The 27,342-nt window shown below is 44.2% G+C and overlaps 3 protein-coding genes across 4 annotated transcripts; 2 read left to right on the top strand and 1 right to left on the bottom strand.

Moving 5' to 3' along the window:
• Positions 1-6,395: 6,395 nt before the first annotated feature.
• On the bottom strand, positions 6,396-9,330 carry LOC118768991 (XK-related protein 8-like). The gene is made up of 3 exons (XM_036515985.1): positions 8,770-9,330; positions 7,683-7,870; positions 6,396-7,225 (listed from the first exon to the last, which is right to left on the bottom strand). Exons 1-3 carry the CDS (start codon positions 9,093-9,095, stop codon positions 6,462-6,464), a joined length of 1,278 nt encoding a protein of 425 aa, XP_036371878.1. The 5' UTR covers positions 9,096-9,330; the 3' UTR covers positions 6,396-6,461.
• Positions 9,331-11,959: 2,629 nt separating this feature from the next.
• srsf4 (serine and arginine rich splicing factor 4) lies at positions 11,960-19,885 on the top strand. The gene is made up of 6 exons (XM_036555383.1): positions 11,960-12,168; positions 14,872-15,014; positions 16,759-16,868; positions 17,251-17,465; positions 18,345-18,422; positions 18,923-19,885. Exons 1-6 carry the CDS (start codon positions 12,062-12,064, stop codon positions 19,458-19,460), a joined length of 1,191 nt encoding a protein of 396 aa, XP_036411276.1. The 5' UTR covers positions 11,960-12,061; the 3' UTR covers positions 19,461-19,885.
• Positions 19,886-22,193: 2,308 nt separating this feature from the next.
• On the top strand, positions 22,194-26,051 carry LOC118769209 (transmembrane protein 200B-like). 2 transcript variants are annotated; one of them, XM_036516241.1, is made up of 2 exons: positions 22,194-22,528; positions 24,902-26,051. In XM_036516241.1, the coding sequence occupies exon 2, from the start codon at positions 24,918-24,920 to the stop codon at positions 26,004-26,006; it is 1,089 nt and encodes a 362-aa protein (XP_036372134.1). In that variant the 5' UTR covers positions 22,194-22,528; positions 24,902-24,917; the 3' UTR covers positions 26,007-26,051. The 2 variants fall into 2 exon arrangements, with proteins under 2 accessions (XP_036372134.1, XP_036372135.1); XM_036516242.1 differs by lacking the exon at positions 22,194-22,528 and adding an exon at positions 23,080-23,273.
• The last annotated feature ends 1,291 nt before the right edge of the window (positions 26,052-27,342 follow it).

Here is a 27,342-nt window from a genome sequence, read left to right on the forward strand (position 1 = left end):
AACCACTGACTGCAATCTTCATCCCATGATACAGCCAAAAAGTAGCTGTCTTCAGCCTCACATGAGGTGTCTCACAGCTTCCAAGGGCTACAAGAGTTGTTCTCTGACAGAAAACCTAGCCTAGGAAAGGTCCATCACATTTGTCCTGTTAGCACTGGATTGGGGTTCTCTTGAACAAAACATGCATTTGTTTCAGTGGTCCAAGCTTGCCTCACATTACCTTAAAAGGGCTGACTGATTTAAGATCTTGACTTTTCCTACAGAACACTTTCACTGGCATTAACATTTTTTCAGAGAACAAGTCTTTGTGTCTCACTGAATTCATGAGTGATGGAGATGCTGAGGCCGAGAGGCGAAAACAGCCGCTGAGGTTGTAGCCACGTTGTTGGTTTGTGTGTTTTTCATACTGGAATTTCTCGCTCTGGAACTGGAAGGCCTGTGCGAGTGACCGTCACGAGCTGCACTGATGTCATCAGCCCCCTGCAATAGGAGTCACGTGAAATGACCCGATGGAGCAGTAAGAAAGCAAGCAAAGACACTTTTTTTTTGGACTGGGTCCTCTGCTCCACAGAGATGCTATGTTTGCTCATGCGTTTTTGGTTGCAGCCGCTGCACCTGGTTCCTCACCGACCGACTGACTGAATGAGCAGCTCCCTGAAAGCAGTGACCGTACCTTCATGCTGCCACTAGATGGCGACAGATGCACTAATGGGCATCCACCAAAGCTGTCTCAGCCCCTGTAGGGAGTTCCTGTTCTGCCTTTGTTTTCTTGTTCGTTTCATTATGTTTGTGTGCAGCTGGGAGAGCAGTCGTGCTGGAAGCTCAATATCTGTTTCTGGAGAAAAGGGGGCTGCATCCCACAGCCTGAATATGCTGTACTGTTTACCAAAAAGATCTCCACTGTGCTGCCCTTTTCCACAAAGCCAGCATCCACACCACAACTCAACCTGGACAGGGGGAAGCAGCTGCAGTCAGTCCTCGGCACTAAGAGGTCCAGTCTAAGAACTGGAAGTGATCTGCGCATATTCATCAGTGATCAGTTGAGACAGACTCCACATGGGTGGCCTTGTCTACCAGCCATGTCTCAGGCCTGACAGCTTGCTATAGACAAAGATAATGTATTCTCAAAGGCTGAGCAATCAGAAGCAGCAGGTGATGCATCCACTCAATCAGTGTGCAATAGACATTGCTTATTACCTAAGGATGGGTAATAAGTAGGTAACATGTAATGCCCCTCTGTGGTTCGTGCATGCTTGTCTCAGTGGAGTGTATAAAACATATTTAAGGCTGGCTGAAATAAGCTAATGAACTTGCCCATTCTCTGTTTTACATTTACTAGGAAATGCAACGCGCCCTTTAGCTCCTCTACCCATGATGCAGTGGGAGAACAACCAAAAATAAACAGCAATGTGTATAACTTACACACCCAAAGTAACAGAGGCCTTTTTGGGGGGGGGGGGGGGGGGGTTGGGTTGGGGTGGCTGTCAATTAGTATAGAATTGATGTAGATACATAGGCAAATATTTGGAGGAGTGGGGGTAACAAATCTTCCAATTGTGCAATAAATTTGTCATCAGTGGTACATTCAGATTGTTGGACGCAGAAGTGGAGATGGTTGGAGAAAGGTGCAGAGCTGATATCTTTGGTCTGTGAGAGCTAAAGAGCTGATATCCCTGATCTGTGTGATAGAGATGCGGAGCTGATATCTCTGGTTCCTGAGAGAGCTGAAGAGCTGATATTCCTGCTCTGTGTGATTGAGCTGATATCTCTGGTCCCTGTGAGATGATGACTGAACAAATCTGAGCCTGAAGATTTTTGCATTTTCACACACAAGCAACTCGCTTGATGATTACGAATGTGTATTCCGTGTATTTGTGTGCGTGTTTGTACATATTTATATAGTGCCTTTCAATCCATATATATCAATCTGTAAGGGATACTTGTGTTTAACGTATTATGAAATACAATCATTGTTATGCTGTAGTAGAGCTGAAGTGTTATTTCTTTTTGAATTGTATGCCTTTTTTACCATTGCATATATCTTTGAGCAGTGCTGAAACATGTTTTGACATCTATGGTAAAACTTTCTTAAACTGTTACATGGACTTAGTACGTTCTCCCTAGCAGGTTATTCTCCCCGTTTATGCTGAAATTTGCTATTTGCAATCTTTTGGAATGTTGTGTGTTCAATGCAATATGTGCTTTCTGTCGCGTCGTAGCATTGGACGAGTGTTACTCTCGGATCCAGGGCACTGTGAACTGCCACCTTATCGCACAGACAATCAATCAATCAGTGGCCTCCATGTGAGGGGCACTCAAAGAGATGCTACCAGCAGCTGCTGCGGTTCATTAGTCCCGTGTGCCTCCAAAACCAGGGGGAGTTCATTGTATACTGCAGTGCAGCTGGAAGCAAGCAAAATGATGCAACAAAACCCAATTGGTTGATGACACTGTCTTTGTTAACGCCCTTTTGTTTCGGTGCCCTTGAGCCAATTTGACCTTTTGAATATTGTCTCTAGGTACAGAATTTTCCATGGGTAATACTGGGGTGGGGTGTGTCATGGAGGAAATGGGGCACAGTGATTTTAAGTTGTAAGAGTGAACTCTTGTAGTCTGTAATTGGCACAGCACTGAGGGGAGCAGGAAATAATCAGTAAAGTGACAATTAAGGTTTGTTCTTTTTTTTTTTTTTTGGTGAAGATGTTCTGTCAGCATATGCTTGTTTTAAATGGAAGGGCCTGAGTTATTCTGACAGTTGTGGGAAAAGCAGAAGAGATTGTTCCCCTTTTGATTTTTTTTTTTTTAACCCGCAAATTTCACTGCTTGGTTTTCCCCCTCATTTAAATATTGTATATGCAAAAGTTTGGGAACTCAAAACCTGAAGACTCATTTGTCAGTTTGCCACTCTATTTATATTTTAACCCAAATGCAGACAGAATTCAATTGCTGTTAGTAGTTTTACAGTAACTGTTGGGTCAGAGATATGGTGTAAACCTCTCAGGCCAGAATAACATTACATGTTGGTGAATCTTTTTGTTTGTTTTGTGTCCCTTTGAGCATCATTTGGTTTGTTTCCCCATAGACTTTTTTTGAAGTATTTGCAGTTGTGAATGCAAATTTCACAAGAGCTGTTAAGGCCCAAAGCTTGTTGGCAGCGTATCAGGTTTAACTTGCCTATATGGTGATCTATATATTCACTCAGTAGTGGACTATGGAAAATATTCAGCAAAAAAAGTTTTTTCGTTTCATCTGGGGTTTTTTTGTCTTCATTTTGTATTGGACCGATATACTGTTGGGTGGCCCAAATGTTTTCCTGTGTACTGAAAGAGTTTCATAGTTGTGTAAATAAAAAAAAAAAAACTATGCGAAATTGAAATTGTGTCTTCATCCAAAACACCATTGCATTACAATAGTCCATGTTCTAAATCCTGCCTCTCCCATCTCGGGCTGCTTTTCAGTATCATACACTTTCCATTCCGTCTTTTACAACAGTATATTAAACTTCCATGAGCCCACTGCTGCAGGCTTTTCCAGTTACCTAATGAAGGTTAGCTAATGGTAGTTCTTTTGAGTCAAAACAGGCATGTTTTGCTGGTTCCAACAAAGTGAAGTAATGCATTAAGGCTTGATGGTTCCCAACTTGTCCTAATAATACTTGGCAAACCAGAGTCTGGCCTCCTCAGCAGCCATTCTGCAGTTTGCTTTGTGCCCTAGTGTTGTGTAATGAGAGTTAGCTGAGCCAGCTGGTTAGCTTCCCTGCCCCTCACAGCCTTGCAGCAACACCCTTCCACTCATTTGTTTCTGCTTGTTGTGTCGTCTTCTTCAGGTCGTGTCAGAACTTGGCTAACAGAGGTGTGTTTGTGTGAGAGCCAAAACTGCCCCCAGGCTCTTCCAACTGCCAGGTGCGCACCGCAGCAGTGCTGTGTACCGGGGAGGCTTCTGAGGAGCGAGTGCGGCGGAAGTACGGCCAGCATCCTCCAGACGAGGTCCCACTGGACCAGACGATACTCGACAAGTTTAAGAAACGTAGGCCTTGAAGGGCCAAGGGTCAGGTCACCTGTGAAATACTCAGACGTTATCAGTGGATATGCATCTATTCTCCAATCCACATTTGAGGTGCATTGTGGGACTTGTAGTCTGAAAATAGTGCTTGGTGGCATGAATAAGTCTGTTGGGAGAATAGCGCTCGTCTTACTTCAGCACTCCTGTGCAAGCATAGAGGGTGGACACAGAGGTGAGCCCACAGTAGTAGGATTGGCAACTCCAGAATGTTGGGGAAAGAAACAGGATAACTTAAAAAAAATTTCCAGGGTTTCCACATTTCCAAATCTGCTAGTGGGAGATGGTCTCATCATACAGCTATGCTCTGAAATCTCCACTTCTCACTCACTCACTGGCACTGTGTAGTTTCCAGGAAGTGAACGCGGGCACTCATCACAGAGCTAAGACCACAGAGTAACTGAAACTGCCCGCATTTGGCATTGAAGCCACAGTGCACAATTGCAATGATGACAAACTTCCTCTCCTCAGCTGCAGTTACACAGAACACCATTTACACTGAGGGCCTCTGCTTGGACTATAACATTAAGATATTTTCCAGGAAAAATAAATTGCATAAAACGCCAATAAGGTCACTGGAATGTCTGTTGCTTCTCTGAATTTTGTGTTCATACAAATTACTGTCCTTACTTGCCTATGGACCTCCTATTTCATGGATGTTTTTTTTTTTTTATCGAACCAAACATACATCAAGTATAAAAGCAGAGGCATGTTATATCCCAACAACAGGTGCAAAAGTAGGGTCCCACCATTATAAGCATTAATGGCCTTGCAAGACAGCAACTGCAATCAGCTGTAATATGCAAATGTAAATGTAATACCCTAGAGAATAAAGGGCATTTCCCACACTTTGTATTTCCTGTCGACTTCTAACATAAACGAAGAGTTTGCATCACATGCTAACATCACGTTAAACTCACCAGCAGAACTTACAGGAATTGTTCTTGTGTTGTAACCGGAATTCAGTGTTACAAAACAACACAGACACACTGTCAAATGCATTTCATTGAACAAAATGGCACTACACAGACTTTATGCAAGATGAATTTGGTCCATAACAGAAGCCTCAATCAAACAGATGACTGATGATGTTCTCATTTTTTACGATGTAGTAGTATTGGTGAATGAAGCCTTCCAGCCTCTACAAATTCAAAATGATAAACCGTTGACACAAAAGAGTTGGAGTGTCCATTTCATCTTAACTTCACTCATTTCACACACAGACTATGCTCCTCACTGCCAGTGTACAATCAGTTATTTTACTACTAAACCAAGGTAATTCCAGATCAGAAATGCACATCGTACATGCAACAGTGTCAAATGCAAAAAGGTACAAAACATGAAAATCAACCCATATATCATACTATAATGAGGTATGAGATTCACCAATGCCAGCTAGCTGAACCATGATTTATTGCTATATCTCAGCGATTGGAAATGATAGTGTAACACCAAAGTAACAACAGTAAAAAAAAAAACTACAGTAAAGGTCTGCACAAACAGCACAAAGCCCTTGTAATTATAGCTTTGGCATATCTAAACATTTACTGCATTCATTTTCGTTTTTTCAAAAAAATTCACAAAATGCATCAGTGAGGAAAAGATTTTTCTACATATAATGTAAAAATCTACATGACATTACATCCAACAATAATAAATATGTATAAATAATGTAAGGAATATCAACCCTGGAACTGTCAATATCGGCTGCAGCATATACATTATTCTGTGCAACAAAGCATATCTTGGCCATGTGTAGCAGCCAATGCATTACAAAAATATCAAGACACCTGCTTATCATAAGCATGTACTGTTTCAGAGTTTGCTTCAATAAATATTGTGCTTTTAAACATTAAAAACTTTAATCGTTGACAGACTCACAAGAAAAGATACTATGCCCATTTGGGCAAAAAACAGCATGAAGTTGGACTGGTTTGTGACGTCACAGTCCTTAGACTCAACGTCAATATACATTAACTTAACGCTCCTTTCACGGCTCTGAAACACTCATCCAGATGACATTCCCCTCCTGATAGGAACATACTATGAGGGTTATTGTACAGTTATACACTTAGCCAGAGCACACAAATAAAAGGAATAAGTTCAGTCCAGTAGGGGTCAAAATGAGACTAGACTGTAAAAATGGGGCGGCAATGTAGCATAGTGGTAAGGAGCAGGACTCATAATGGAAAGGTTCGCAATTCGATTCCCCACCCGGGCACTGCTGTTGTACCTTTGGACAAGGTACTTAACCCAGAATTGCCTTAGTACATATCCAGCTGTGAAAATGTGTAACATAAAAAATTATAAAGTATGTAAGTTGCTCTGGATAAAAGCGTCTGCTGAATGCCAACAATGTAATGCAAGGTAATAAAATGGGGTATGCAGCTACAGGAAGTCAACTATAGGTAGGTTTGTTCCCTTTCAGAGATAGCGCTGGTAGATTTATTCCTGTTCCTGCTGACAAGAGGCTGGGGTGAACCTGTGGAGTAGAAATATTGGGCGTGGCCGGCCATCCTCTTATTCCACAGCGGTGATGAGACAGCGGTCTGAAGGGAGTGGAACTGACGGGGCTCCTGGGCATCAGGCACATCCTCCCCTGCCTGACCGCTTTGGCTGTACAGCTTGGGGTGGGAGCAGGTGTAGTACAGGCCTTTGAGAAGCAGGCCCACGAGGTAGGCCAGGGGCAGCGCCAGCAGCAGGCCCCCCGCGTAGGACTGCGTCAGATCGGGGTCCCTGTACCACCACCAGGTGAGCAGCAGGATGGCTCCATCGGCCACCATGAGGGAGTGGTAGATGGTGCTCCTACCCCTGGTCCGGCCCTCCGTCACGTTGAACCAGCTGAAGTACCAGATGAGGCCCACGGTGGCCCGGTAGAGCCACTCTCCCCCGGCGCTGTCCATGAAGTCCGTCTCCTGCCGCCAGGCCCACAGGACCAGCGCCGGCCACAGGGACAGGAAGTGGACAGCGATGTAGGCGGGCAGGACGGAGGCGAACAGGGCCACGGCGCCCACACGTGGAGCAATCAGCAGGAGGTTCCACAGGAAGTAGAGGACAGAAGAGCCCCACCCCTGCTGGGCCTTGTCCGGTAGGAAGGAGCGCAGGGAGCGGTGGTAGTCCACCACCATCCAGGCCACGGAGGAGGTGGAGGCCGCCACACTCACGTCTGCCAGTTGGACAGAGGGACCAATCAGCTCACACAGGCACAGACAGAGGGACCAATCAGCTTGCAGAGTAACTACTCAGAGGGAACTGTGACCTCATCTTACTTTGAATATATTTGCAAAGACGAAACATGATGAAATGGGAAATGAAATAGCTTTTAACAGTTTTTATTGCTTTAGTGCCACTATTTATATTTCACTATGTATGAATTTCTGTCCAAAAAAATTTAAAAATATGTTTTGGCTACTCTGAATAATCTAAAGTATAGGACAGTTTTGTTTAACATGTTTTTTGGTCACCGCATAATTCCATTTATTTCATAGCTTTGATGTCTTTACTATTATTCTAAAATTTGGAAAGTAGTAAAAATAAAGACAAGCCTTTCTATGAGTAGGTGTGTCCAGACTTTGACTGGTGCAGTATGTAAGCATTATAAGGACGTACGCAGAGTCACTCACACTGCATGGTGCGCGCCCGGTTGGTGCGGAGCATGATGTAGAGCATGAGGGTCAGCTGGGGGGCGCTCTCGCAGAAGGTCTCGATCAGTCGCAGCATGCTGAGGTCGTGGGTCATGTACACGGCGTACTCTGAGCCGCGCTTCCGTTGCCACCACACCTGGAACCCCTCCTTGATGGCTGAGATGTGCCTGCGGACACAACCAATGATGAGCCTTCCTCTCACACACAGCAGGTGCACATTTGGCCCTTACGGCCCTTACAGTGCGCAGTGGTTTTCACGGCACTTTTCATGGCCGAGCTGACACCAGCGGTGGTCATTAAGAAGCTTTACATACAGGGAAGGCTGAGGACTTTTCCTTCTGATAAGTTTCTGTGTCATGCTGACAGTGTTTTTCATTTCATTAAAGTTAAGTTCAACCCGATAAAGCTCCCAACTCCCGAACCTGTTTTTCATGATTGTCAAGCCAGTTTGAGTGAAGCTCATTAGGCAGCTGAACTGCTGGCATTATCTTTGTGCATTTCACATTAAATCACTTCAAGTTCGACAAAGAAAGTGAAGGTTGGTGATGTGATGTTGTGGAAGGTGATGTTGACATAGTCCATTTGGCCAATCAGAGACTAGTGTGCTGGCTGATTTGAATGATTACTGGTTATAATAAACATTCTTTATTATTACTAATATGTTGTCCTAAAACATAAGAAATTTAAGGAATATGTTCTCCAGCATATTATCCAATGATTAGTCCAATAAGATCTTATGGACAAGACTGTTTTCTGAATAATAAATAAATAATTTATATTTATCTTTAAATATAAAAATATGTCATGTATGTCGTAGCTTCATTTTACGATATCAGAAATGCGCGTCTTACGATTTTAGATTTCATAGTTTACCATCTTCGTACATTCCTTTTTCTTACGACTTGCTTGTTCCAAAATAACTGTTTTACAGCTGTGAGTAGTGGAAGTAGGTTGTAGCTAACGACCAATAATATACTATAGCTGATATCAAACTAAGTTATCAAACTTAAATTGTTATACTGCCAGCCAGCAGGCAAGCTCGCATCATATCGTGTCCGTTATCTACCTGAAGAAGAATCCAAGCTGTAGAACATGCAGCCAACAGTACAGCTTGCAGCGTCCATCGCTGCACAGAAGCACATTTTCGCCAGCTGTTTGGAAGCCCTGGAGCTCCCGGTCGTATTTATACCAGAACCAGCTGAACATCTGAACGACGACGGAGGACAGAACCATGAAGGAGACCAACACCCCGAACCAGAAGAAGTCGCCCTCCACGTAGAACTCCTTGGCGACCCACAGATCGGATCCCACATCGAACAGGAAGGTGCAAACTCCAATTACCGCGAAGGCGAAATCCAGCCATGAGTACGTAGAGAAGGTAGAGCATTCCATGCTACCCGTACCGGTAACTGTCCGCGGCAGTGACACTCAGCCGTAACCTGAGATAACTTCAGCTGTACACACTCATCCCTTACGAAAGTGAAGGACCCTTTCCAGTCGATCGCTAGCCAGGTTTGCTAGCATCACACTGCAGTTTGGTCTTAAGTTAAAAAGTTGTCTCGCACATGTTGAGCTAGGCGTCTACGTACCTAGCTGACACGACTAGCTTGCTCCGCCTGCGAGCAAACTTATGCAGATGTTTTCATGAACTACCTAAAATATTTATCATAGTGTCTTGTTTTACTAAACTAAACTACAAAATACCATCTTTATCACAATGACTGCGAGGGGAAGTTAGTTCCATTGCGGAAAGAATGTTGTTATGGTGGGCTGTGACGCCGTCACTACCGCCCGCTGCTCACATCCCTTTGCAATTTACAACGCACACTACGCTTAGCAGCTAATAATCAGTTTGGGAAGTTGCACGCCCCTCCCATTACGAGAGCGCATGAAAAATATCCGGCAACTTTGAGCCATAGCGCAAGCTTGATCTGAATTTGCTCTCTACGAGCAACCCGCTGCATGGTTTCTCGCTTAGGTTTTAGCGGTGGACCGCATACATTCTTTAATATTTATGTGGATAACTGTGAAAGTAGTTGTTGGAGATGTTGTCTAGAGATATTGATGGTAGGGTAAAAAAGCGAGGGAAAACAGTAAGCAAAGAATACTTTGACCGTGAAATCCATCTCTGATTCCCAAAGCAATGTCCTTTTTTCATTTTTCACGTACGAACAGGACTTTCAGAATAAACACATATAACACTTATCTCTCAGTTAGAATGACTGTTCTCTGTATTTAGTGTAATTACTGTCAGTAACGGGTTTTCATGTGGTCTCTTTTTACCTTTTTTTAAACTACATGTTTTTAGATATATGCATGTGTATTCTCTGTATGTTTCTATGTGCATTCTTTATCCAAAGGATCGGGTAAATGTTGCCAAATGGGTAATATGAGGAACATTTCACAGATATTGGAAGCTTTTCTGTCCTGTCCATTCCACATTTGGTTACATTTACAATTTAAAGTAATAGGCAACGCTCTCAAAGTTGAGACCAAAAGAGGAGGACAGAGGGCTGGAACCAGACCGGTGACACTTACACTCTTAGGGGACCACACCATTGTATACTGATATATTCCTAAAATAGTTACACTGCAGACCAAGGGCGTAGGTTTGCATATGGAAGGTAGGGACATGTCCCTACCAATATTTGAGTGAACTCGTTTGCATTATGTTTGGAGTGAAGTCATATTAGATAATTCCGATGTGCCCTCGGTTGTTGTGTACCTACCAATGTTGAGACCAAACCTGCGCCCTTGCTGCAGACATACATCATTTATTTCTTCTTTCACGGTTGCATTTCCATGCATAAACTGTAGCATGCGGAGCACTATGTGTACTTGTGTAAAGTATGAAAAATATATGCATACCTATACATACGTAAAAAATAAATGTGTGCAAAGATATTTTGCTGAGGTTACAATTAGATATTGACATTGTTGTCTCAGATTACATTATTAACCCTCTAATAAGCAGCCTAAAGTGAGCTTTTTAACCTAAAATAGTTTAGAGCAAAAGAAGGCAAGGCAGCAGCTTAAACATGAGTCCTTGATCCATGTGACCCGGAGCCAACATCACAGACAAACATGGGACACACACACATCTCCACATGCCTGAACAGGAGACAAAGGAGATGAAGGTAATGCATCATGACAAAGTAGTGTATGCAAGTATATTGGTGTGACAGTGTGAACGGAAAATGTAATTAAAATGATGAGTTCCCCTTATTAAGTGAAGGCATAATTATTTCTGATGTGGCTGGCTTGCTAGGAATTTGCTGCATTTCTTAAGGTTGCATGAGGAACCATAGGCCGTCTGTCACCCCACACAACACATGACAGCACTACACAGGATGTAGTGATGTCATAATCATCTGCTAATGGACAGCATCATGTTCCTGTGAAAGACACCCCCCACCATTCCACAAAAATTACACCATTTTGGAGATGAAATAGAGAAGGAGATAATAACTGACAGTTTGACATAGATTCAATTTAACAGCAATGTGCTTTGTCACAAGATTTATGCATATACAAATCTGTGAGTGGATATTCATTAGCAGTAAAAGCAATCATGAAAACATGGAAAAACTGGATACTTGTGTAATGCCTGACTACATTATTGTTTAAAATAAAGCTATTCGTTTAAACTTTATTGTTTACAGCTAAGGGCAATTCTTGGATTTTTTTGGTTCAGGCAAAAGTATGTGCATGTGTGTTTGTATGTATGAAAAGCACAGGGCGCAAAATATTAGGAATATCCAAATCATAGTAACAAATGCAGAAATCAGTGTATATAAATACCAAAAAGTTCAAGTTTTGTCCTTTACTAACTTGTAATTTTTTGCACTTTTATAACTTGCAATAAGCATTTTCTGGAGTTGCACAGAGCGTTGTGTACTGTGGCATACATAGGGCTATTTTTGTGCCATGGTAGTATAGTATTACTCGATCTGCTATCGAGTATGTATTATTGTGGGCTTACTATTTACCACATACCAGTGTATACTCTGAAATACTTTTGGAGAGCTGTGAGCTAAACTTTCTGTTTTTGTGTTATTTATGCGTGCATTATAGACTATATATTCAAATATCATGTTAGCATATGCCATCAATGCGTTGATATGTGGTACTAGTAATTACAAAGACACATTTTCCCCGTTTATTTCAGTGAAACGTAACAGTTGTAGAAATGTTCAATTGTGCGGCGCAGCAGTGCACGCCTCCTCCAGAGCGCGCCCTATGGCGTTGGTGCGACGAGGGGAGGGGTGTGTGTGTGTGTGTGTAATTGATGTGCGCTTCGCCCGGGCTGTATATGTTTTGTGAGTGTGTGTGGGGCACACGAAACTGGGACCGGGGAGATGTCAAGAGTTTACATCGGCAGATTGAGCTATCGTGCAAGGGAAAAAGATGTCGAGAAGTTCTTTAAGGGTTACGGGAAGATATTGGAAGTCGACCTCAAAAACGGGTAACAAAATAGCTGAAGGCCGAACGAGTCATCCAGAGCTGGCCGCGCGTCGTGGCCTGGCTGGAGAGGCCCACTTAAAGGATGTTGTAGGCAATCGTTTTTTTCTGTAGCAGCGACGCGTTTACACATAAATTTTACGACAAACGAAAATTTATGTACACATTGGCTGAATCTTTCGTTATCTTGGGTATTTACGATGGCACGCATGCTTCCAGATCGCACTCCGCACCGATAGCTTGCTTGCTAAGCTGCTGATGTGCCAGCTTGGTTCATTGTTTTGAATTGTTGCTGCGTGTGTAACTAGGTATGTTAGCTAACGCTTTAGCTTCCCTCGTGTTGTTAATGATTTTTGCTCTATGCAGTCGATGAAACTCATAGTTTTCCACGAATACATGCGCTATTGTAAGGATTGTAGCTAACAATGTTTTAGGTTTGCCAGACATACGATATTTGGCAGCGCGTTTTATTTGGTTGGCTAGTTAGCTACCACGCTAACTTTTGTCGTTAACGGCTAGCAGGTTAGATACCTTAAAAGTTGGTAAGATACTGTTTCGCATCTTTAATGTTAGACACTTTAACTGATTAATGGAGGGTAGTTCAGAAGAAATACGCGTTTTGTCGCCCAGCTAGTTAATTCGTTGAGACGGCATCGGCTTCAGTTTCTGTCGTGCGAAGCTAAGCTATCTCGCATACCTTTAGTAACGCAAGGCCCAGGCTGCGGCCTAGCTAGATAATGATCCACGATGCAGCCACAACGTAATATCCACTACTACCATTTCATTGGTTGCACGGACAGTTACGCTAGCAAGCTAGCTCATGGTTAGCCTGATCAGTGTATGCGTTTGTTACACGACATATTACTACCCCGGCTAGTTGTTCTTTACGTAGCTTTAGCAGCAGCACTTAACCAGAGCGACTTAAATAGGTTCCAGTTTTTTACATTATGCATTTACACAGTTGGATATTTACTGGGCCAGTTGTGGGTTGTGTACCTTGCAGATAGGTACAACAGGAGGACCCCTATGGGGAATTAAACCAGCAACCTTTCGGTTACAAGCCCTGCTCCTTACACTGTACTATACAGCTGCCGCATTTTGGGAAAAAAAAAAAACAGCTAGAATCCGTAATACCTAAGACCAGTGATAGCTAGGTGGCAAGCCACTATTCAGTAACCATTTGTGTGCGAAACGGTATGCTAATATTTACTGTGCTAACTTGCGCCTCTGCATTTCCATTGCCTTTCGGTGGAAGCCCCGACGATACAGTGCGATTAACTTTTAGTTAGCTAGGTAATATGTACCTAGCAAAACCTTGAATTTTTGAGTTTGTTAGATAGCTACTATTTGTATGCCTTAAAGTGTACTTGATTGGATTTTAGCTATAGCTACTGTGTTTCAGCTACAGTGTTTTAGCTATTTTACTAAATGACTGGGCCCCCAATATGTGCATATCCACGTAGGTTGCTAACTTAGCTAGCTGGTCACATTTCCGTAAGATTTATTTCAGAGTACCTGATAGGCTTGCGCTCAAAGAATGATTTCTTCGAATCGGCCCTCATCGTTTTGAGTGGCGTAAAGTTACGCGAAAACTTTGTTTGCTAGATATGTTGCTAGATATCGAAATTGTTCGAGTTTAGGTCTCGGAGAACTGAACAGTACCCCGTGTTAAAATGCTGCTCAGACACATGTAATCTTTAGTTACATGATCCGAATCGTTCGTCTTATTCATTGAGCCCATTACCTGATTACCGCACTCCATGTAGTAGTTATACCTAACTACGTAAATGCCAGTAAATCTGCAAAGATCCGATATCGGGTTGCGCCTACGTGGAGGAAGGGTAACATGACCTTAGTGGTGCAAACATAATCAACTTAACGTTAGTAGGCTACAGTGTGCCATTTTGATTGTAGATAATACACTGTGAACTACTAAAGCGCTAACAGACCTCTACTTTTGTAACTCGATACGCTTTGTGTAGCGCCAGATGTGAAAACATTTGTAAATTTGACTGTTCATTGACATACATCAGGAAACAAATTTGCCCGAAAGACCACAACAATAAACTGAAAAAGCACCGCTCTATTCCGAATAAAACGTGATCCCAGAAAGAACATCGCGCTTAGTTGCATCCAGAAAAAAATGTTGGCAAAGAATTTCTGGAAAGCCCCGGGGTATAATGAACCGACTTTGAACGGGGTAAAGGGAACGTGACTTGCTGTTAGCGAGTGGTATTTGAAACTCAAAATAGTATTCCTCAGAACCACGTGGTACAGAATATTTTTATGAAACAGTATTTTTAGATTCGTAGAATGGGAGTTCAGATGAAAACTGTGCTGGACACCATACACCATTTGAGCTCCAACTTTTATGTACGTGGTGGTTTGATAATTACTTCAGTAAATGACCAGTTAGGGTGCAGTGTCATAGTTTTGGGCATGGGGGCAGATTTTTTGAAGGGGGGGTGTCACATGTTTGGTGGACACTAATTTTAAGTGAGGTGGTGGTGTCATTATTTGTTCTGTTTGGGTTCACTGACCTCTGATATAACATTACCTGCATAAGGAAGAGAATACACCATTTCGGCGACTGTTTCTGTCAGCTCCTGTGTTTGGGTTGGAGAGTAGTTGAACTGTTTCCCTCTCGTTTATTATTTCTGGAAACTTGTTTATCCTTAATTTTTGCTCTCCGGCTCTTTGTGTGAAGGTATGGGTTCGTTGAATTCGATGACCCCCGCGATGCAGACGACGCAGTTTATGACCTGAATGGCAAAGACCTGTGTGGCGAGAGGGTCATTGTGGAGCACACGAAGGGGCCGCGCCGTGATGGGAGCTATGCTTCGGGAAGAAGTAAGTAAAGATGACCGTGTCACCGACCGTACGATTGGACAGAGCTGTTACACTGCATTGCATTTAATCAGACAGGCTACAGAAGGGGGCCCTTAGCTTTGGTCCCGGGTGACCACAGTGTATGCTGATCTCTACCACATGTTAGTGGTTTTTTTAGCCATTGAGTCAGTATTTCCCTCCCCTGGTCCTGTGAACACATTTTGTGTGCTGGTTTCTGATCCAAGGGCTACTAATTTAATAAACCATTGATTGCATACTGGTCTGAGTTCAGGAATACTTGTCTGTCAACAGCTTTACTTGTAGAAAGTGTGTTGTCAGAGTCATGTGGCGCTAACAGAAGAGGTGCAATTAAATATTTGTTAGTTTAATATTTTGCCCTTGAAGTTGGGGCAGCCATTGTCATTAAGATTAAATGGTCACTCCATTACTGACCAGAAATAAACCGAGTTACTAGCTGACATCACGCAAACGCACCAATCGCATAACGCAACCGCAGAGGAAAAACAGCGCATACCTATCAAGTGATTCTTGAACCCGGATGAGTATCGAGTTAAAGCCTCGAATGTATGTGAATGCTAATGTGTTGAGAGCAATAATCGGTTTTTAAAGGTAAGATTTCAGCCTCCTCTATTTTGAGCTGACGAGGCACTGCTGACATTCGGGGCTGTACATGTGATCCATGCTATAGGTGGAACAAAGCCATGCACTGTAGCCACCAGGGACCAAGCAGGGCGCCCTGTACATAAAGCAGACATGCACAGCCAACAGTATAAGCCTTTAAGTTACTGATGTACATGCGTAATGTGTAGCAAAAACAATCTGATGCAACAAATGAATTGCAACAGCATTTAATGGAACAAGTTTTCAGAGACCAATTGACTTGAGTTTATTTATCCACTGTTGTAGTCATTGCCAATAATAACTCGGATGGATTTTTTTTTATTTTTGGCTTTTCTATTTATATTCTTTTTTCTTTCTTTTTTTTTTTTTTATAAATGTGATTGTTATTAACGCTAGAGATTTAACAAAGAACCTCGATGTTTTAATTGAAAGAGTCCTTTGAGCCTAAGATGACTGGCTGCCTGCCCCTATTGCTGGCCTTGGGTTCCCTTTCCAAGAGTGTGGCTCTTTGACCATTCTGGGCCCCTGGCTGACCAAAAAACGGGGAGCCATTGAGAATGAAGACCGCTTTTCCCTATAGCCCGGGTGGTGAGGATGCCATGGGGTTAGGAGCAGATGTGGGTTAAGCTCTTATAGGTGCCTAACAATCTCTTTTTTTATGTCTCTTAAGTTTGATATTAAGAAACAAAACTGTAATTCACCGTAAGTACTTTAAATGAGGGTTATGTGGTTTTTTTTTAATATGCTTTCATAAGTCGTGAATGCACACATTTTTTCTGAATGTAGTTGAGCAATCTTATTTTGTTGTGTAAGTAGATTTGTATGTGTTAGATGTTGTGTAACATGCATTTACTAATGTTTACAAAAGTCCACTGACTAGATTACATATGGATGGTGTATAGAGAGTGCAGGGATAGTGTGTTTTTTTTTGGTTTTGTTTTTGGTTTTGTTTTTTGAATAGCTAGCGGTTCTGATGGCTTTGTCGTGCTTCATGTCAGTGTGATATGTTGGTTGTATGGACAGGTTCTGTACAGTGGGTGGTAATCCCAGCGGGGGGGGCGGGCTGTGCGTGCTGTTGATTCTCTGGCCTGATCTGTGCCGCTCTGCCCTTGTCCTGCTGAAGGCGGTGGTTTCGCGCGCGGCGGGAGGGACCGGTACGGGCCACCCATGCGCACAGAGTACCGGCTGATTGTGGAGAACCTCTCCAGCCGCTGCAGCTGGCAGGACCTGAAGGTACGGCAGAGCCCCGCGCGCCCGCCTCACGCCGTTAGCACACCTACGTGCTGACAGAATTCGCCCCCACTGCTTACATGTCTGTCCCTACCATCGCCATGCCCTTTCCCTCCACCCCATCCCTTTCTGTTGTGGTGTTGGTACCTCCAGCGGTGTTTGTGATGGGTAAGGCCGGGAAGCAGTGTTCACAAAGATCCTGCACTCACATTTGCCTGAGTTTGATTCCCAGCCCTCGCTCAAGTGAAACTGACACCTTAATACTAACAGTGGACACAGAAAGCAGAACTGCTTGGTTGATGGAATTCCCCACCCAGGTTTCAGTGGTGGTTTTAGCAGTGAATTTGAGTTGTAGCCCCCCTCTTGTGCCCTGCCCCCTCTGCAGGACTACATGCGGCAGGCGGGCGAAGTGACATACGCTGACACCAACAAGGGCCGGAAGAACGAGGGCGTGATCGAGTTCAGGCTGTACTCGGACATGAAGCGCGCCCTGGAGAAGCTCAACGGCACCGAGGTCAACGGCAGGAAGATCCGCCTGATCGAGGATCGGCCCGGGTCCCGCCGCAGGCGCTCCTACTCCCGCAGCCGCAGCCGCTCCAGGTGAGGTCCAGCTCTGATTCCCTGCAGCCTCTCCGGGTGAGGTCCAGCTCTGTTCCACTGGAGCTCGGGCACTGAGGGACACTCTGGCCATTGCTGCTGATACCCACTCAAAATAGCGTTTGATAGAAATATCACCTTGCTCACTCATGTTGTAGTATTTCTTCTGTTTTCTGTGTAATATAGTGCCCTTTACTAAGGCAGTGTTACTGAGCGTATTAGAAGCAATGGAAAACCATAAGTTACAAAAGGGAATGGAATTCTGAAAGGGAACGAAAATACCACCAACAGAACAAACTGGTTCGTTGCAGTACAGGATGTTCCTTAAAAAGAATGTAATATTGACATATTTAAGCCGTAGATGCAGGTCTTAATGAGGTATCTTAGTATTATGTATGTTGATAGTCAGGCCTGCCAAGGCAGACCTTGCATCCCAAGTATGTGTTATCAGGTGAGAATACCGTGGAACGTGATCCTGTAAGAGACTGCGGAAATTACATTTGATTGAAAAGATAAGGGAGAACTAAGTCTAAAAGACAAAAATGCTGCAGTATTTTGAGTCCTTTACGGCAGATGTAGGATCACTCCCAATCCTTACCCCAACCATAGAGGGTAGTGGGTGTGTGGCCATCTGGTTCAGTAGCTGAGAGCAAAAGTTTCCTACACAAACACTAAGTTGGACAGCAGTGTCCACATTTATTGCCATCGGGGTCTGTGATAAAAATGTGGAGGAAATACACGGTTTACCTATGACCCTAATGCCTGGCTAGCCATCTACAGTATTTTAACTGCATGTTATAATCCAGCTAGCTAAATGAAGCGAGCGGTATCATCCAGCAGGCTAACGCCCCCCTGTGGGACGATTCCCCCCCTCCCCCCCAGGTCTCGCTCCAGGAGCAGGCGCTCCCGGAAGAGCCGCAGCCGCAGTGAGAGCAGCAACAGCAGCCGCTCACGCTCCAGGTAAGAGAGCACAGCCTGTAAGCCCTCTCGTAGGGCCTTTCGCTTTACCCTTCTTTACATTTACATTGATTCATTTGGCAGACCGCTTTTATCCAAAGCGACTTACAAGTGAGGCAGGGTACAGTACCATCAAATAGCCCTGTGAGGAGTCGTCAATATTAGAAACACAGTATTAGAAGCATATGTTATATTTGCTTTGTTCTGCAGTGTAGCAATGTTTAAGGAGGAGGACTGGTAACCGAAAGGTTGCTGGTTCGATTCCAGGCTGGGGCACTGTTCCTGTACTCTTGGGCAAGGTTCTTAACCCACAATTGCCTCAGTAAATATCCAGCTGTATTAACAGATAACATTGTAAAAAAAAACCTGTAACTGATGTAAGTTGGTCTGGATATTGTATCTGTAATATTCCTTAAGTCTGCACTAGGCTAACGAGGCCTTGGCGACAGTCAGTGTGTTTTTGTCTTAACATCCTGTTGTGGCTCCTCCTCTTCCTGCCGCAGGATGGCGTCCCGCTCTCGCAGCCGGAGCCGTGACCGTAAGAAGGTGCGCGGCCGGCGGGAGGGGGAGGACCGGAGCAACGGGGCACGCCGCAGCCGCAGCAGGAGCCGGGACAGGAGGGTGGGGCGCAGCCGGAGCCGCAGCCCCAAGAGCAAGAGGAGCAAGCGGGACGGGAAGAAGAGCCGCAAGGAGGAGTCCGGCTCCCGCTCGCGCTCCAGGTCCCGCTCCCGGTCCCGCTCCCGCTCGGGGAACAAGGATCGCAGCCGCAAGTCCGGCTCCAAAACCCGGGAGGCCAAGAGCGACAGGGAGGAGGAGGGCAGCGGGGGCGGCGCTGAGAGGGGATCCCGCTCCCGGTCCCCCTCCCCGCCCAAACCCAGGCTCAAGTCCAAATCCAAGTCCAAGTCCAAGTCCAAATCCAAGTCCCCCTCACCCCCCAAAGCCAGATCTCGCTCCCCCTCGGCCTCCCGCTCTGAATCCCGCTCCAAATCCCGTTCCCACTCGCGCTCCCGCTCTCGATCTCGTTCTCGATCCCAGTCCTGAGGTGCAGAACCCCACCACCCCCCCACCCCCACATTTGTCCCTTTTTTGTTTTTTGATAAATAGTTGTAGGATGACAGGACACTCCTGCTTGATGTGTCTATTACATATATATATGCTTCCCTTTCTTTTCATAATTATAATAAATCTTTTCTCAGTAGTGCTGTCTCTTAATGGAGGTGTTTGTAAAATATGAAGTATGTGAGTTTAGTCTGAGAGGGTATTGCTCAGATAGGTTTTTATAAGTTGAAAAGTGTCTAAAAAAATACCGTAATAGGTGTCTTAACCTTTGTATTGCATACCGTGTTGACAGCATTGTGTGGGGTGGGGTTCATGTGTTTTTATTCTGTTGCATCCTTCAACTTTGTGGGAAATCCTTTTACCAGTTACTTAAGAAAAAAAAATAAAAAATTGCCTGATACCTGGAATGATGTCATCATTGTTGGCATGGCCCCTCAGTAGGTCTCTTTTGCCTGTCTGAGTGTGTTTTAACTAGTGCGTAATCTATAAGGGACTGCAGAAAAGTGGGCTTTTTAATGTACAGATACCTCAAACTGATTAGATATGATAGAACACTTCACAGCATCAACACTAGAAATCTGCTACAAAATTGAGATTTCTAATCTTTTTCTTTTCCTCTGGGAGTAATGCTCTTATTTTTTGAGGCTAAGGGAAGGAATGCATTTACACTTTTATCAGCACAAACACCTTGATCGCATTTTTTTCCCACACACACACACGATAGCAGGTGTTCCAGAGCAGTGTTCAATCAGCAGCTCGGTGCAATCTTATTAAGGCTCAGCTGGAATGAAAGCTGGGGGGAAGCATTCAATGCCATTGCATTTGTTTAATGTTGCTGTCTGGTCCAATAGTTGCGCCCCATCAAACAACATATTTGTATCCATCAGGTATAATTGCAGCAATGGAATCTAATTTTATGTGTAGTTGTACAATAATGAATGTCTTGCTTGTAATGGCAGATGGAAATGTGGGGGAAAGTAATTTTCAGTTGTGCCATACTCAAGGAATGTGCTGTGAAACTGCTTCTTTGGTATGGTCGTAGTAACTGTCATGGGAGGGTGTTTTTGGATGTTGAACATTCCAAATGCCCTGTTATTTGCTTTATTAGAGGGAGGGTGGGGTCTGTAACACTCCTGTAACACTCCTGTAACACTCCTTGTACCATGTGTACAGGTTTGTGGTCTTTCACATGGAATGTCCAAACCTGATTTTTCTATATGGAATCAGAAGAGGGGGGGACAAAGACTGAGGAACTAGTTTCTCCTGAACTAGAACTGATGTGATTTCAACAGCGATGTTAGTCTGAAGTCTCAAGTTAAGTCTGCATGACTCATATTTGGTATTCAAATTTCTTGCTGCCCCCTAGAGGCGAAATAAAATAATACAGGATTATTTTAGGAGCTCAAGATCCTTCCTGCTGCCAATAAATTTTAGCTCCATCATGGGAAGCCTGTAAAATTACAAAACGCTTATAAAAACACAGAAGTATACAAATGCTCCGTAGCAGTGGAGCTATGTAGAATCATAAATGCTTCCCACTGCTATTTTAAATTTGTCTCATGCAGCACCAAAATTTTAAAAGACCACATTCAGAATACATAATACAGAATAAAAAGCATGCCAAGTTGCGTTAAGAAACACTGGATAGCTGGGGGGAGTTGTGCGTTGATTGTCTAGATTGTCATAAACAGGAAACGTTCGAAGCTGCATAGTGAACCTCCCACTTGCTCATTCCTCGACTCGGCCAAAAGATAGAGTGATATCACTCAGCCTCTCGTTTTTATTCAACGGTTCGTAATCATACCCATCCATTTTATTTTCCAAGATTTGAACTGAATTCATATTCTGGTTTTAGTCAAAATATCTTTTGATTTCGGATCAGCATATCGATAGCACATTTGTATATTGTATTTGTATATTGTCCTTGAGTACTTATGGCACTCAGTTTTGCTGTCACTAACGGTCTCATTATGATTGGCTGCAGCCAGGACTTTGCTTGTTTGAGCCTGTTGAGCACGCCTGTCCTTAGACAGTCAGTTTTCAGTGCTGTGCATGACTTTCGGATGGTTTTGTGGTTTTTCAGTCTATGACCCACGGTTCAGGCATGTTATAAGCTTGACCTGTAGATCCATTACATAGTGTTCAACAGTAGCAGGCTATTTCAGTAATTTGAAAGGGTTTATGACAGATGCGACTATTCAGACTTAGGCCAATGTGAAACGAAAATGCCACTTGCCGAAAGTGATTGGATTTAATTTAGCTGTATTTCTTCATGCATTAGACGATTAAACAGTTTATTGCTATAGACACAATTTCCTACTGGCTAGATTTAAATTTATTCGTTAACAATAAAGTATACAACAGATTCGTATGTATTTTACGGGGAAAGGCTACTGAGGGCTTCTTGTTTTGTTCTGCGGTTTGGGTTTTGCTTGCAAAGTCGGCATGCCTTTTCTTAAATGTAATATTAAAATGACGGATATCCCGCTATTTACTGCATTATTTACAATGCCCTGAGCAGTGGGGAAAAAGAATCAAAATCTAAAATTAAAAATGCAGTGACCATTGAATCGGTGTACAAGTCGACGGCGTTAACGCAAAAAGAAAGCACAGTAGTTTGACAGCAAAAACATGTCAAGGGATGTCTGGTGGAGGGGAGGCGCCACAGATGGAAAAAAGAAAGGTGGATTGCTCAGTCGAGTTCAGGATGGGATAAGATAAAAAGGCAATCAAACGCTGTTTTAAAACGCACGCATTGCGCACCGTTAAGAGTGATGGTCTCCGGGGGTGCTGATTGTTAATACCTTCCCTCAGAAGGAATTTACGGAGGGCACAGTACAGCCTGTGAGAGTCCGTGCTTTGGAATTTCAGTGGATTCCGCTACCCTCTTCGTGCTGCCCTGGCGGTTTTGGATTTATTGGCAAAGTCAAACATATCAAACTGCTCGACGGACAGCATGAGCCCTTAACATGTGTGCTCGAAACCGAGTGTGGAGATCGAGCTGAGCATAAGGGGGGAAGGTGCGCACCGGAGGAACGCAACACCCAAAGGCAAGTAACCCCGTCCAAAACAACAGCCGCTTTACACTTAAGTTTAGAATCGACGGTGTTGTTCACCAGACTATAATATTTTCCTCAGTCTTACATCTCATCGCTGCTTAACTTCAAGTTTGTCAGGATACGTGAAAGCGCCCCTCTTCACCAGCATTTGGAAGTATATCAAACGCATTTTTAAAATTTTAAATAATTTTTTGAAAATCGAACAGATCCATTAAAACCGTCAGAAGTATATGTGCATTTTATCCAGTGGAAAAGAGGAAATAGCAAATGTTCTCATCGTTGACCTTTATGAGAGAATTTGGTGGAATCTTGATTTGGTATGACGTGACTATGGCATACTGTTGGCTCTCCATATAAATTTACTATGTCAGTTTTAATAATTAATTTATCATTGTGTGTAGAAACGAGACATAAGATTAAGAATAATACAGCCTAGTGCGTATTTCAGGTAGTAGCCGCTGGCAACGCAGTCTTAATCAGTGTAAATGAAACATTGAAGTTGTAGCAATACATTCGTTTTCCCCTTTAACCAACAGCTCATTTGGTGTGTGCAGCATGGTCAATGCTTTCTGCTGACGCTGTTCCTTAAATTGATCATGACGCGAGTTATTGAGCCGTGTTATCCGCACTGAATCTGCGCTTACCAGCGCGTCTTGCCTTGGGACACTCAACTGATAATTGCGCCGGAACTTGACAGCGGTGGAAATGACCTTTTGAGAAACCAAGTGCATGCAAGGTAAGGGTAGAAAGGAAATTTGTCTGGTTGCATATTGCAAATTTGCATATTGTTTCCCGTATATACACAGGTAAAACATTATAATCGAGATAATCAGGCGATTAGAAGAAAATCTAATGTAGCCTGTTTTAGAATAGAATTTGTCTCTTCGAGAAGAGGTACTATGCACCTCACGCAAGGTACTAAAAATAGTATTAGAGATTATATTGCACAAAACCTTCTTCATGATATAATTTTAATTCAGTAACGAAGTGGTTGCATTTATACTTGAATATGTGTCATCTAAAGAGAAGAGATTCTAGCAAATGATGGGGAAAAACATGTTCTGTATATGTGTATGGTTAAGCACTGATTTTTGATTTGATTTTATATGGACATATAAATGCTAAAATAAATGCTAAAATAGCAATGAAATATAAATATGTGTTTGTGAGGTTGGAAACCCAATTAGGACTTGTAAGGAATCACATAGGTTACATAAAGAAGAACATTATGAGAGCATAGAGTGCGTAAATATTGAAGACATTGTATATAACACAAAATGACGTTAAACTACATGAAAATCAACACAACATGCTGATATGGGATGACATGGAGCATGAGGAGTTTATTTATGGTATTTAATTGATTGAGTTAATAATGAGTTTTTCAGCTGCCTGTGGCATGCCAAAGTCAAATACATGAAATTACTGTCATTTAGCAGACGCTCTTCTCCAGAGCAACTTACATATGCTACAATTTTGATGTGCAGTCCATTTATACAGCTGGATATTTACTGAGGCAATTGTGGGTTAAGTACCTTGCCCAAGGCAATGCCCCAGCAAGGAATTAAACTGGCAATCTTTCATGTATTAGCCCTTCTCCTCACCACTATGCTACAGTGCCACCCCGAAAGCAATTCGAGGTGTTTGCTAGATGGGAATGTAATGTTTGATGCATGAGGTGAGCTAAAAATGGGGCTATCATTCACCAATGTATCATTCAGTTTCTTCATACCTACAGTATATCATGATCAGCTTGAATTTGTTTGTTCTTTTATAACTTGAGACTGTTGTTAGAGCTTGGTTTCCATCATGGAAACCAAATTCAAACAACAATTTCATAATTCCGGTTGTTTTGCCTTTACAGTGAAATACAGCTGCTAGCAGCATTGACTGCAGGTGGAAGCACCAAACGCCCCTGTCTCGCTATGACTGGCATTATAATACTGATGAGTAATAACTCCTGGAGACAGATTAGTGAACGTCTGCATGTGCAGACATTAAACAGTCTAGGAGAGGATGCAGTCAAACAGGACCTGTTACACTGAGAATTATCACCTCAATAGATAACATTCAGTGGTTTGTCATGGCTATCTTTTGTTGAATATTACTGCAAGCTTTTGGAATGTTTGGGTGTGGAGTGAAGTATGTCCGTGTGAGATTTCATGCTGATGTGTTTCCATACGCTGTTAACTACATGGATGAAATTTTGCTCCAATTGCGCCCAACAGATGCCATTAAAAGTTTAATCTGCAGATTTTGCACAAAGTTAATAAATTGATTATTTTACAGCAGCCATGTTGTTAGAGGTGGAAACATATGTGAAAATATGCAGTGTCCATGCTGATCCCTTTCCTCTCTCCGCAGGGTCCTGGTACAGAACATGACAGCCACTGGAGCCAAGCGTTCCATGGGGACTCAGGGAACCCGGCCCTCTCGCCCACGGCTGTCCCTCTTTAGCCTGCGCTCCAGGAGAAGGAAGGAGGGCGCCATCCGTGCCAGGCTGCGCATCAAGTCCTCACCAGGGGCCTTCCTGGCGCTTGGTGCTTTTGTGGTAATTGTAGGCGCAATGGTGGCAGCAGTGGGATACTGGCCATACCAGGCTCATCAGGCAGGGATTCTGGGTCCGGGCAGCGCGGGGGGAGGGCTCGGTGACTCCCAGGTGGCAGGGTGGAGCCTGGGAGCCATGGTCGGCCCCCCCCACAGCGAGCGCATGAAGCTGTTGGGCCCAGTCCTCATGGGCGTGGGGCTCTTTATCCTCATCTGTGCCAACAGCGTGCTGTACGAGAACCGTGACCGCGAGACGCAGCAGCTGGTGAGCCGAGCGCGGGCTGTGATCTGCACTGTGTCCGCCTCCGTGCCTCCTGAGGCCCCGCCCTATGGCCACGCCCTGACCAAACATTACCAGTGGATGGCCACTTTACCTGCCCCCAACCTCGGCCTCTGCCACTTGGGGCCGCTAGTGGGCTCCGAGCCTGTGCTGTGGCAGGCACAGTTCAGAGAATTCAAGTGGGCTGACATTGGCCACTCCCCAGCAGCCCCGTTGACCAACCACGAGCCCCACGGGGAGTCCCCCTCGCCTCCTGTCTCACTTTGCTCTGCCCACTCTGACTCACCCATCTCAAGTCATGCCAGTCCCCCTGCACTGACCGCTGTGTCACTGACAGTGCCTGGAGTGGCCCCTGAACCTGGATCCCAAGAGAGAGATGGCTGGGACATCAGAGCACCCCCTCGACGTTGCTACAGCCTGAGCAGCAGGACTGTACCACGCCAGGATGGCACCCTCGGGAAGGAGTCTGGTTCACATGTGTGTCTGAACATGATGGACCCACAAAGCTGGTCTACAGACCTGGATAGGGCATCAAGACACTGCAGCTGGCCCTGGCTGGACCTCAACAGCACCAGGAGTTGCCTGAAGCTAGAGAGCAAGGAAGAGGTGGACACGGTATTGAACCTGGTGGAGCAGGAGTGATCTCATTGGTAGAAGACCTAAGGCCCCTCCAAGGATAGTGGTTACCAAGGCAGCCATATTGGTGGGGGAGGGGGTGACACTGTGGCCAACCATCTTGGTCAGGCCAATGCTGAGGTTATTTTTAGGGTTGCCACTGATCATTTGGAAGTAGAGATCTTCCTGATGGGGTTTTGAATTTGCTCCTGCTGACTGGGGAGCTAAGGAGAGTTCAGTTCTTCACTGTCATTCGGATGTTTGGTGGTACAAGGCTACCAGTCTGCAGCCTGTAGTCTGTGTTTAGTCAAAAATATTCCCAGATGATGACACACAGACATAACCTCTGCTGAAGTGGAATCAATTTTACAAAATTCATTTGTACAACTGACTTTGTTGAAAGGAAGTGCAGACCCCGTATAGTCAAGGGGGAACACCTATTGGCTATTGAGCTTATGGAAGTGTGGGGTTCCAGTAAAGAAAAGCAGTTGTCTCTGGCACCGTAGATGTCAGATGTTCTCAGGACATATAGCAAACACACAGGAGATCTGTCTTTGCTGCGCAGTTTGAAGAGGTCCCCTAAACCAGAGTCCAGGAAGCCCTGTGGTGTTGAGTAGCATCTATGAGAACCAAGAGTGTGATTCCAGTCCTAAAACAGATGAGTTAGACACACCGAAATAATGAGCTATGCAAAACTTTGGACCACAAAAACACAAATGACTGTGTTTCTCACTGGAATGATGTAGTACAGCTTTGGCAGGCTGTTAGCTATAGGGCCAATGTGCATGAGCATTGATAAGCTCCCAGAATGCGGCCTGTTTTTCAGCACAAGGATATCACTCCCATTCACTCCAATGTGGGTGCAGTGATGGAGCATACAAAGGAGCCAGACCGGGCCAATCCGCCTGGACTCCTGGGAGAAGCAATTTCCACCCCCTTGTCAGAGTTGCCTGTTTTGTATGATGCTGTGTGTGACAGTTTGTGTCACAACTGTGTAACAAGCAATACTTGCCATCCTGTCAAGTCACCCACAGGCACAAAATTCCACTATGCTGATGTTGCTGAAAAGACTAAATACCCTGCAGCTGTGTTGTCACTTATGGTATCAAATCATACAGAAAAATAACAAAAGCAGACCCCCCCCCTTCCTCCCTCCCCAGCCCTGCCATCCAGGGTATGCATATAAGATGTCTGTATTCTACACAGGGGCTATGAGGACAGTACTCCTCCCGTGCTTTTCCCCCCGCTGGCAGGTAACCAAAGATTGCGATGGATGAGCGGTTTGAAAATGACAGGTAGCACAAGCCCCCCTGTGCCCTGCAGACTCCTGCATGCATGCCAATGCACTTCCACATGCCAGTGT

Source organism: Megalops cyprinoides, chromosome 21, assembly GCF_013368585.1.
Source record: "Megalops cyprinoides isolate fMegCyp1 chromosome 21, fMegCyp1.pri, whole genome shotgun sequence".
NCBI classification, from domain to species: Eukaryota; Metazoa; Chordata; class Actinopteri; order Elopiformes; family Megalopidae; genus Megalops; species Megalops cyprinoides.